Source organism: Rhinopithecus roxellana, chromosome 17 (assembly GCF_007565055.1).
Source record: "Rhinopithecus roxellana isolate Shanxi Qingling chromosome 17, ASM756505v1, whole genome shotgun sequence".
NCBI classification, from domain to species: Eukaryota; Metazoa; Chordata; class Mammalia; order Primates; family Cercopithecidae; genus Rhinopithecus; species Rhinopithecus roxellana.
In genome coordinates, this window is record NC_044565.1 from 59450081 (window position 1) to 59462254 (window position 12174).

Genomic DNA, 12174 nt, shown 5'->3' on the forward strand with positions numbered 1-12174 from the left:
ACTACATACAGTATGCAAACGCTTAAATGGAGAAAAAGGCCTACTAAACTAAACATCACCTAGCCTTATGATCCTCCTTTCCCATTTAAAAAAGAGGTGAGCAGCTGTTACTCAGACTGGATTCCATCTTAGACTTGGAAATGCTTGAGGAGGAAAGTATTTAAGCCCTTACCTGATGATAAGCTGAGAAATGAGGGTGAGAAGAGAAACATACTTGATGAAAATTTCAGAATATTCTCTCAGAAATGAAAATTTAAGGTGAGAGGTGGAAAGCGTTGAAATTCCACTTACTGCCTGAAGGAGTAAGAAACCTAGCCCACAAATCACTAAGTGTACTTATCTTTACCTATTTTTACGTACTCATCTATTACCTCTGATGAATTAACGTCATAACCCTTAAAAGAAAAAAAGATCAATCTGCTCATCTTAGAGGCAGACAGAAAAAAGCAAGCTAGGAAAGATTACATTCTATACCACAGCCAAGCTTGGGGGTCAGAAAGAAATTTCCTAAGCAAAACAGAGAAAATGCTAAGAGGTAAGTAAGCTACACCGACATATTGAGTACATTTGCTGGGGAAGGGGAGTAAAGAAAAAAAAAACCAGGAGTTCTACTTCTGGCATTACAGCATGAGAAGCCCCACGGTGCTGGCTGCTCAACCTTGTGAGTATACTAAAACCCAGTCAATTATACACTTTACATGGGTGAATTATATGGTATATGAATGATATCTCAATAAAGCTGTTCAAAAAAGAAACAGTGAGTATAAAGAGTGGATCTGCTGAATGGTAAAAAGGTCCACATGGAAAGCCCCAACAAAGAATGACTGCCTTTACTCGACACTCAACTTCTGCAACCTCTAGGGCCATGTGGAAGACTTTGGTGACTTTCTTGAATTTTAGATAGGGTAGTTTCTACCCGCACTCTTAGATGTCAGGCTGAAATTAACCTTAACAGACCTAACAATGAATTCCACTTGCCTTCCACCTATATGAAATCCTCTGGCAGGCCATCTTGGTTCTGGACCATACATCTCAGTTCCCTTAGCAATCTCTGGGCATTGTTTTCAGTTCTGAGTTCTCATACTTTCTGATACCTACCTTTAATGTGATTCTAATTTATATTATTCTAGCACCCCTTTATTTCTCAGGTCTTTTTGTGTTTAAAGTCCTTAATGAACCAAAGAGTAAAAGCTTCAGGCTCTTCTTATATGTCTTGTCAGTAACAAAGTTCCACTGACAAAATGCATGAGTTCTAGAGCCCTAGCCTCAGACAGGCTTATCATAGATAGAATATTCTTTTCAAAAGAGAGTTACCACAACAGGCCTTGAAAACAAGTTTAGGTCTATTTCACCTAAGCAATAAATTCAAATATAGACAAATATACAGTCTGAAACTGCCAGTTTAGTGGGTCATAAATAGTCTAATATCAATAATTTCATATGATTCAACCTATTAAATCTGCATTTAAAAAACTGTAATTACCTGCTGTTCTTCCATTTTCCTGTCAAGTCTAGCAGCACGATCTTCTCCAATTTTGATATTATCTCTGATAGCATTCAATTGTTTTTCAATTTCATTGACCTAAAAAAATTATATAGCAAATTGATAAGATTAACAATAATAACCAAATATATTCTGCAGATCCCATATATATGTGAACAAGTAATTAAGTGATAATTACCACTGCCCAAGCCATTTCATGTTTCAAGGACTCTAAATTAGTCTTCATTGTACTTAAACCAGCAATACTTTGAAAACGTTCCTCTTTCTCTACGCACTGGCGCTTTAGTTCAGTAAGCCGCTTAAAAAAAGAAAACAGAAGGGACATATTTTTTATTAATGTTGAAAAAACATATTTTTACAAATCTATTTCTTTTAAAAACAATGCCTAAACAACTACTACACAAAGATTTGTTTAAAAATAACTTCTATTTTTTTTAATTATTCTTGATTTTTCGGTATACTTTTAATAAGTCCAATAATTTTGTGAATTTCTGCACTATAAAAATGGCCAAATACTCTTCAGATGAAGAGCAAAGGAATTAAAGGTTCAGGACTACGCAAATATAGAGAAATCCCAAAACTCACTTTCCCATTTTCCCTCTTTATTCCCTATCTGACAGACATGATGGTCTGTTCTTCAAAGTATAGTCAGCAGGCATTCCAAAGAGAATGTAAGGATCAGGAGAAATTTATTTCTGAAAATCAAACAAGTTATAATTTTCTTAACTAAGGTCACTTTTTTTTTTTTTGAGACAGAGTCTCACTCTGTCACCAGGCCGGAGTGCAATGGCACAATCTCGGCTCACTCCAACCTCTACCTCCCAGGTTCAAGCGATTCTCCGGCCTCAGCCTCCCAAGCAGCTGGGACTACAGGCAAGCACCACCATGCCCAGCTAGTTTTTATATTTTTAGTAGAGACGGGGTTTCACCATGTTGGCCAGGAACTAAGTTCACTTTTAACAATTAATTAAAAATCACCAAATATCAAATACCGTGATATTCAATTTCTGGAGTTTATAGATCTCATATTCTGTACACCTGGGTAGACAGCCTCTCCCCTTCATTCATGCTTACCAGAGTCAACTAGGGCCTGAACACTGTAGACTTTACTTTGTTTCCCTATCTAATGCACTTTCCCATTCTACAAAAATCTTTCAATCTATTATCATTCTCTTCAAACCTCATATACCCTGCCACTATATTCCCTCATTCATTCCCCCTCTCCAGCTTCAGATAATTTAGAAGCCATCAGACAGAAACTCCCTCATCTTAACTACAAATCTAAAGCAGTCATCCCTTCCTTTTGCAACAAAAGAAAGGTGGCCTCATATTTAAGACCCATGCCATCCTCTACCTATATCGTGGATTGTACCCCTTTTCTATCTTAAAAGTCTAAATTCACTGATTTTCCATCACATCTTTTTGTCTTTGTTTCCACTTTACCCTCTTCATGACTCATGTTCATCACTACTTGCTCATCTTTCCAACCTACAAACAAAACCACCAATACCCATCCCTTGGCACCACCTCCTCCTCTAAAATTCTTCTTCCCTTTCTATCCAAGTTTCATGAAAACTGTCTCTGTCTCCTCCATCTCTTATTTTCCAGTTCCACAAATCTGGCTGTTTCCACTGCTACTGAAACCCACTTTGCCATAGTCATCTATGAAGATTATGTCATTAAATACAGTGAGTTGTTTCAATTCATGTAGTGTCGGACCACAGGTACATCTCACGGTCATGACTTGTTCCTTCTCAAAATCTCTCTGTCCTTGGCTTCTCATGGCTTCCATGAGAATTTCTCATGGTTCAGGCCTGGCCCCACTTTTCCCCTATCTCAGCAATCTAAATTATTCTTTTGGCTTATATACTAATAGCACACTGACAACTCCCAAATTTTTATTGAGGCCAGACTTGACTTCTGTATTCTTAATTTACATATCCAACTTCCCACTTCATATTTCCACTTGGAAATTAATGTGGAAATTAATTTGAAAACCTCAAAATTAATGTGTTCAAAATATAATTCAACTTTCTTTAAAAAAAAAAAAAAAGAAAAACTGGCTTTTCTTCCCAAACTTCCTATCTCAATAAACTTACTCTACTACTAAAGTAATTAATTTGGAGGTCATTCAGTCACCTTTGATGACTCTGTCTTAACTTTACTTCTCCATGTCCTCTACAACATTTGCCTACATCATTTCAAAGTTCTCTTTCCTACTACTGCCAATATCCTTTACTTAAGCCATCATTATCTCTTTAGACAATGATAATGGCTTCTTTATCTATCTTTCCACATCTCTTCTCTCCTTATAGCAGTTTATTCTCTTGTACAGCAGAGTAATCTACTGAAAATACACAATTAATGAAGTCATCCATTTTCATGTCTTCTATTGCCCCCTAAATTTTATAAGGTCCTCCACAACCTGGCCTCTCATCTCTCACACCTGTGTTTTACACTCTAGCCAAACTGGAATTCTTCTCGTTTTTTAAAAGAACACATGCTTTCTTGCCCCTGAGGCTTTAACCACGCTATTTCTTAGAATATCCTGCCTTACCCTCACCATCTTTTGCCTGGTATTACTCATCCTTCAGTTTTCTTCTTAGGCATCACTTCCTTAATAACTCCCCCATCATGACTGCCCCCGACACTGCCAGTACCCTATTAAGTGCTGTTGCCTAGTCTACGTCTCTTTTAGTAGTCCTCACCATACTCAAATTATTTACCATCTATGTTTCCTGCTGAATAACTAGGTCTATGATCCCAAGAATCCTATTTATTTGTCACTATATGACCATGGCCAAAGCACGATGCTACAAGGCACATGGTAAGAACTTAATATTTATCGACTGAATGATTATTCTAGCTTCTAGCCTTTACATACTATTTCTTAAAGATTTACTTATTCAAACCAAGAGTTTATTTTGAGAATATAGGGTATTTCACCAATTAAGACAAAAGTTCTTATTGAGTGCATATTATGCATCAGGAATTCTCCTACATAATTTAGGGAAGTGCTCCTTATACTTCATAATTACAATATCTTTAATTGTTATTGGCATACTTTGTATACCATGGAGAAAGTAAGTGTTTAATCCCAAGTGGTCTGAAACAAACAAATTTACTTCAAGTCCTGTTTCTTATATTAAAAATAATAAATGTAACACATGGTATGTACAGTTTGTGTGAATATACAAGTATTTCCCTTCTCCAATAATAACACTGATATTCCAAGAAAGTGTGCTTTAGTATTTTTGTGGTTTATAGTAGCTCCTTAAACACCACCACATAACCCAGGTTTGAAAGGATAATGTGGGAAATAAAAATAAATATACTCATCCTTGATTTTTGAGTTTTCATTTAATGAAACACATAACTATAGACCTAAGTCAAAATACGCATTCTTCAACAATGTGAAGTAAAAAGGTCAGTGTAATATAATGAATTTGACTTTAATCATTAGTACAATCCTACCTCAAAAGGACAAGCTACAAAGCTGATGAAAATTCAACTGGTTATATAAAACTAACAAAAGAACAATATATGGAATTACATAAAATTGGTGGGACTTAATACACTGGCTAAACAGCTATAATGTAAGCCTTAAAATTCTGAGGTCTCTATCACACAGAAAGTTGGATCTTCAGGAATCTGAAGAAGAAAGTATAAGAACAAAATATAACAGATTTAAAAACAAATTGAAATAAGTCGTGGCTGGCATCAGTGATTTAAAGTGCAAGCAAATCTGCACAGCTGCCAAGCCTGGTGAGTAAGGATGTCACCGCTGCTACCAACCTACCAGTTGCTTAAGGAATGTTAACATTTTACTAGAGTTATAATTACTATGATTTGTAGATTACGGTATATAATTATAAATGCATACTATGTTTAATAACAGTTTGAAGCTTGTGCTTATTATCCCAGAAGAAATGCTGCAATTTTTAAACTACTTATAGTTTTTAAACTACTTAAACTACCATACCTTATTGTGGAACCCATTAGTCATATTATCAGAGGATAAGTATGTAAGATACCGCCCTGTTCTCCAGCTTATAATCTAATAGAGAAAGTAAGATATGTACGTACTCATTATTACAAAATAAAAAAGTAACAGCTAATTAATACCTGGAATATAAACACTACATTGCATATACTTCAGAGTGCTATAAAAATATTACTAGTTTTATATAAACATACAGATGCATAGTTTTACAATATCATTTACTGTAATTACTATAGGAATTTGGCTGATCCCAAAAAGATTTACATTAACTGTTTACAAACCTCTTCTCCTTGATGTATCTGCTCCTTTGTTCTTTCTTTTGTTTCCATAATGTATGAATAATCTTCCTTCATCTGTTCAAGTTGCGTTGCTTTCATGAAGAACTATTATCAACAACAAAAAAACGCAATTAGGAGTTTGTAAACTTCCATAGAACTGTTAAAAAGAAAAAGAAAAATTTGGTCTCTGAAAACTTTAGATCAATGATATAAAAAGACATTAAAAACATAAGCAATCACACAAACACAAAAGAATACATTTCAGAATCAAATTTACTGAACCTACTATGCTCACATCCACATGTTCATTTGCAAAAGCTCCTAAAACTCCATGAAAGAAAATACTGCGGGATGTGATAATAAGCTCATTTTCACTATTGACATTATTTAAGCAAAAACAGCTGAAAAGACTGGCATCCTTGGTCTTAGTACATCTTAAATTTTTAGAATAAGAAATACCAAAACTCACTCAAAAGACTACACAGAATATTTAGCAGTATAGTCAAGCATTTTGTTAGCTTTTAAAGTTTTTAATAGTTTAAGATTTACAGGCACACTGGCTCACACCTGTAATCCCAGCACTTTGGGAGGCCAAAGCGGGTGATCACTTGAGGCCAGGATTTTGAGATCAGCCCGGCCAAACAGGTGAAACCCCGTCTCTACTAAAAATACAAAAATTAGCCAGACATGGTGTCACATGCCTGTAACCCCAGCTCCTTGGGAGGCTAAGGCACGAAAATCAAGTAAATCTGAGGGGTGGAGGTTGCAGTGAGCCGAGATTGCACCACTGCACTCTATCCTGGAAGACAGAGCCTTGCTCTGTCTTAAAAAGAAAAAAAAAAAAGATTTACAAGTTATTATGTATGTAGGAGCAACTGTTACCCTGTATTTCCTTAAAGATTAAGAGTTAAAAGCCAAAAAGTAAAAACAAAGATTTAAAAAAATTATACCCCCATCTTACTTAACAATTTCCTAATCTAGGAAACTGAATTACTTTAAACAGATGGCTTTAAGAAAAAAAAAAAAACTCAGACTCCATTATGTGAGCAAGAATATTGTTTACAATATGACTAAAGGTACTCTTTTTAAATGGGTTTCTATTACCTTGGTGCCACTTACTTTGTATTTGTCTCCTTCATTTTTAGACTGTAAGAACTGCTTGCTCATTTCTTGTGTTAAAACAGAAACTGGATTATCCACCTCAAATAAACAAAAAGTCATTTTTGAATATTTTACTTTAATGCTTTAAAGATAGGTAAAAACTGAAACATACATTACAAGTGACTTATGGTGCCATCAGGAAGGCCAAGCAATAGCCAAAGGTTATAACATTAGGATAAAAATACTAAAAAAAAACTATAAATGTATAATGCAGGAAAAATAATTTAAAATTTCATTATACCAACATACATGGTATAGTTAAAATTCAATATTCTACCAGTACATGAGGGCACAAGCACAAGAACCCTGTGAAAAAGTGTTTTTATTAAAAGTTTTTCACTTCTTACCTGCTGTATAGAATATCACCCTCATGCCAATGGTTAATCATGGGATAGCAGAATGGGAAGAGTCCTAGCATGGTAAGGAGTCAGCCACCTTGGGTTCTTGTTTGAGCTGTTGCTAACTTCCTATGTAGCCTTGGACAAGTCAGTTACTCCAGTTAAACACAGTCCAACTCAGGTATTTCTAATCAGAATCATGATAACAAGTATTGTTTATTTTTCTTAGAGAAGTTCTTCATATTATTCCTTCATGAGGATATTGTAAAACAAATGAAAATAATGAAGTCTTTCTATCTTTTGGAAACTAGTCATTGCTTGAATGAAACTACCTTTGCCTAACGTGACGGTTGTTACTGAGTGTCAACTTGACTGGATTGAAGGATGCAAAGTATTGATCCTGGGTGTGTCCCCAAGGGTATTGCCAAAGGAGACTAACATTTGAGTCACTGGTCAAGACAGGCAGACCCATCCTTAATCTAGGTGGGCACCATCTAATCAGCTGCCAGGGCAGTTGGAATATAAAGCAGGCGGAAAAACTTGAAAAGACTAGACTGGCCTAGCCTGCTAACCTACATCTTTCTCTAAAACTGGATGCTTCCTGCTCTCAAACATTGGACTCCAAGTTCTTCAGTTTTGGGACGTGGACTGACTTTCCTTGCTCCTCAGCTTGCAGACAGCCTATTGTGGGACCTTGTGATCATGTGAGTTAATGCTTAAAACTATATATATCTCCTATTCATTCTGTCCCTGTAAAGAACCCTAATACACCTAACAAGTTAAGATATCAAAATAAATTGGAAAAGTATAGAAAAAATACAACTTTTTTCAAAAAGATACAGGGTCATTACTCAATTACTAACAAATAAGTTTACATGTTAAATGTCAGTCAATTACTAACAAATCAGTTTACATGTTAAAAATAATCTTAAGGTTATCGTATAAATGAAAAAAAACTTTAAACCCTTCATGTTTACTGTCTATGAAATAAATATTGTGTAATTTGTTGGTATACCAATGGTTAAAACATTTCTCTTAAGTAAAATGTTGGGCCTCTCTTCTAAGATAATAAAAAACATTTATGTAGTTATAAACAAAACTTTACATGTGACATGTTTCTTATTATATGGACCAGACTCCATCTGCTACATATTTTTTCACAAAGCACCCCTAGCTCATCATTTCATACTGCACCTGACAGCTTAATAGACCTAACGCAGTAGTAGCTCTAATAACAAACATCTTAACGTCAACTTTCAATTAAAAGCTTCACCAAAGTTTATATCCATTTCTCTATACCTTTTTCACTGTTTTTGAAATGGAGTTCCTACTTCTTATACTACTCTTGGGATTATTTAAGAATCTTGGCCAGGCACAGTGGTTCATACCTATAATCTCAGCACTTTGGGAGGCTGAGGCAGGTGGATTGCTTGAGCCCAGGAGTTCAAGACCAGCCTAGGCAACACGGTGAAACCCCGTCTCTACAAAAAGTACAAAAATTAGCCGGGTGTAGTGGTACCCGCCTGTAGTACCAGCTCTCAGGAGGCTGAGGTGGAGGATCACTTGAGCCTGAGGTAGCAGGGAGTCGTGATCATGCTACTGCATTCCAGCCTGGGCGACAGAGTGAGACCCTGTCCCAAGGCTCATGCCAGCACTTTGGGAGGCCAGAGCCAAGGTATGAGGATCGCTTGAGGCCAGGAGTTCAAGACCAGCCTGGGCAACATGGCAAAACCCAGTCTCTAAAATCAAACCAAAAAAAAGCATGTTGTAGCTCTATCTGTCAGAACCCTGAAAAAAGCAAAAAGCGGCCGGGCGCGGTGGCTCAAGCCTGTAATCCCAGCACTTTGGGAGGCCGAGACGGGTGGATCACGAGGTCAGGAGATCGAGACCATCCTGGCTAACACCGTGAAACCCCGTCTCTACTAAAAAATACAAAAAACTAGACAGGCGAGGTGGCGGGCGCCTGTAGTCCCAGCTACTCAGGAGCCTGAGGCAGGAGAATGGCGTAAACCCGGGAGGTAGAGCTTGCAGTGAGCTGAGATCCGGCCACTGCACTCCAGTCTGGGCGACAGAGCAAGACTCCAGCTCAAAAAAAAAAAGGAATTTAGCAACTTTAGAAGCTAAACACTCATCCAGGAAAAAAAAAGAAGAGTTTAGCAACTGAGTTTAGGGAACAATGATGCTATTTTGACTAGGACAGCAAAAAGCAAAGAAACCTGACGTCCTTATTAAGATAAATTTTAGCCTAGAGTAGTATAGACTAAATGTTCTTGACTGCTCTATCAAATTAAAGGTGTTATATTATGTATTGACAATCCTGTGTTGAATTAATAAATTCTTTTTTTTTTTTCTTTTGAGATGGAGTTTCACTCTTGTTGCCCAGGCTGGAGTGTAGTGGCACAATCTTGCCCCACTACAATCTCCACCTCCCGGGTTCAAGTGATTCTCCTGCCTCAGCCTCCCTAGTAGCTGGGATTACAGGTGCCTGCCACCACGCCCAGCTAATTTTTTTTTTTTTTCTGTATTTTTATTAGAGAAGGGGTTTCAGCATGTTGGCCAGGCTGGTCTTGAACTCCTGACCTCAGGTGATCCACCTATCTCAGTCTCCCAAAGTGCTGGGATTACAGGTGTGAGCCATTGCACCCAGCCAAATTAGTAAATTTTAAACAACTTCACTGATAATAGTTACACATATGCTTCCTGTGGTCAATTTACTCATACGAGGCCACTTAAATTTTTTTCTACACAAGTGAAATCACACTAAAAAATGACAAGCTGTATGAATTAATCTGAAACACAAATTCACCAATTACCTGGATGTTAAAATGATCAAGAATTGCAATCAGCTCTTCTTTCTTAGTGGAAACCACGGAGCCTAGTTATGAGAAACATATGAAATAACCAAACTGTTTCTAGGGCATAACACAGAAAAAATGTATAGTTACTTACAAAATATAAATATTAATTAGCTTTCATTGCATCATCAAGAAAGGTACCATTGAATATGTATAAACATGAATGAACATGGCACAAGTACAGAGGAAGAAAAAGTACCCACATGCAATAATGGTGCTTATCTTGTTCCCATAGCTAAACATATTTTGCTCCTCATCTATTTCTCTTCAAAAACTAAATGCTCACTTCTTCTTTTATGTCATTTTGCACCTTTGCTAACCACTTATTTCCACATGCTATAAAAACCCTGGTGTGACAGGAAGTCTGTAGGTGAAAACAAAATAGCACAACCTGTTTCAAATAATCCCCAGTTCTGCTAATTATGCTTTTGGTGCTATAATATCCTGGGGTAAAACAATCATGTGTAATACGCACACGCTTACAGCCAATCATGTTACAAGGAAGACAGTTCAATCAATACCAACAGTCATCTAATTCTTTTTAATTGAGTATTTCCTAATATTTTACAAGAAATGAAAAGAGAATCAAAACAAACCTGTTGCACTTTTAAGTTTATAAGATCGACTTCCATCTATGCTGATATGTTGCTGTATAAGTATAGAGTTACCATACACACTGGCTTTAAAGGCATCATCTCCTCTGTTCCTCAATGTTATTGAGATATCTGCAGAGCTGAAACAATGAGGTTAAGCTAAGTTACATGAAGATACAGTGTAATTACAATACTAGGTTGCCACAATTTTCAAAATTTTCAAAACCACCAAATAATTTGGCCAATTCATTTGCAAATTAGCTTTACATCAATAGCTGACACTGATTGTTCACTACAGCATAACATTAACGATACTGTGCCTAACAAAAAAAAAAGTTGAGAATAAGTGATGCTTCATAAAAAGTAATTGACTACTCTATCCATAACAGCACATTTGCACAAAAACCATTAAGTTTCGGTTGTTTCAAGACATGTAGATAAGTTATACATTTTCCTGTAAAAATCACGTAATGAACATTATACTGCCTGACTACTGTAAGTTATATAAAGCATCATGCTTGACAGTAGGCCTTCAAAGAATGATGAAGTAAAAATTATGGTAAAGTAGTAACATTTTCAAAGAGGATTAGTATTAAGAAAGGTAATTTTAATTTTTCAAGTACTTGGCAATAAAACAAAACCATTTGATATCAAGAAATGTAACTAGGCTGGGCACAATGGCTCATACCTGTAATCTCATCACTCTGGGAGGCCAAGGTGGGTGGATCACTTGAGGTCAGGAGTTTGAGACCAGCCTGGCCAACATGGCAAAACCCTATCTCTACAAAAAATACAAACATTAGCCAGGCATGGTAGTGCATGCCTGTATTCTCAGCTACTTGGGAGGTTGAGCCAGAAGAATCGCTTGAACCTCGGAGGCAGAGGTTGCAGTGAGCTGAGATCATACCATTGCACTCCAGTCTGGGCGACAGAGAGAGACTCCATCTCAAAAAAAAGAAACTAAAGCCCAAAATTTCTTTACTGGCATTAAAAATAATGAGTATAAATCTGCCTAACCAATAGGCTCTGTTATAGTTTTTAAAGTTTTAGATGTTTTAGGGACTTATAGCCATGCATATTTTAAGATCTACAGGGGTAAAAAAAAAAATCTTTATTTGTGTACTCCAACTTGTGTTAAAATAAGACTTGGTAGAAAAACAAAGATGCTGATAAAGGACATTAATAAAGATATAATTTCCTTACACATAAAAGCAGATATTTTACCTGGTAGATATGAGCATCTGTCAAAATGCTAAAGTCCTTTAATATAAAAGTGTTTTAATTGGTAATTAAATGAAACCTTTAACAGAACAAACTTGTTTTTGTGAATTTGTAATGATACTCGAAAACTGTTCCCATTTGTGGGAAATGCAGGAAGAAATATTCCAGATGAGCTTCACTGTGAACTACTGCTAAGACAGCAGACACACTGAAGTGTTCGC

The 12174-nt window shown here is 36.3% G+C and overlaps 1 protein-coding gene across 4 annotated transcripts in view; it reads right to left on the reverse strand.

The window, feature by feature from the left end:
• SMC6 (structural maintenance of chromosomes 6) overlaps window positions 1–12174 on the reverse strand; it is an 88035-nt gene that overhangs the window by 55412 nt on the left and 20449 nt on the right. For all 4 annotated transcript variants that reach the window (XR_004054311.1, XM_010354839.2, XM_030921040.1 and 1 more), the window contains exons 5-10: window positions 10736–10872; window positions 10098–10159; window positions 6905–6985; window positions 5789–5890; window positions 1683–1802; window positions 1484–1582 (exon numbers count right to left, since the gene is read on the reverse strand). Coding sequence is in view for 3 of the 4 variants with exons in the window: in XM_010354839.2 (XP_010353141.1) it covers window positions 1484–1582; window positions 1683–1802; window positions 5789–5890; window positions 6905–6985; window positions 10098–10159; window positions 10736–10872 (601 nt within the window). In the remaining variant the exon portion in view is untranslated. The remainder of the gene's footprint in view (window positions 1–1483; window positions 1583–1682; window positions 1803–5788; window positions 5891–6904; window positions 6986–10097; window positions 10160–10735; window positions 10873–12174) is intronic.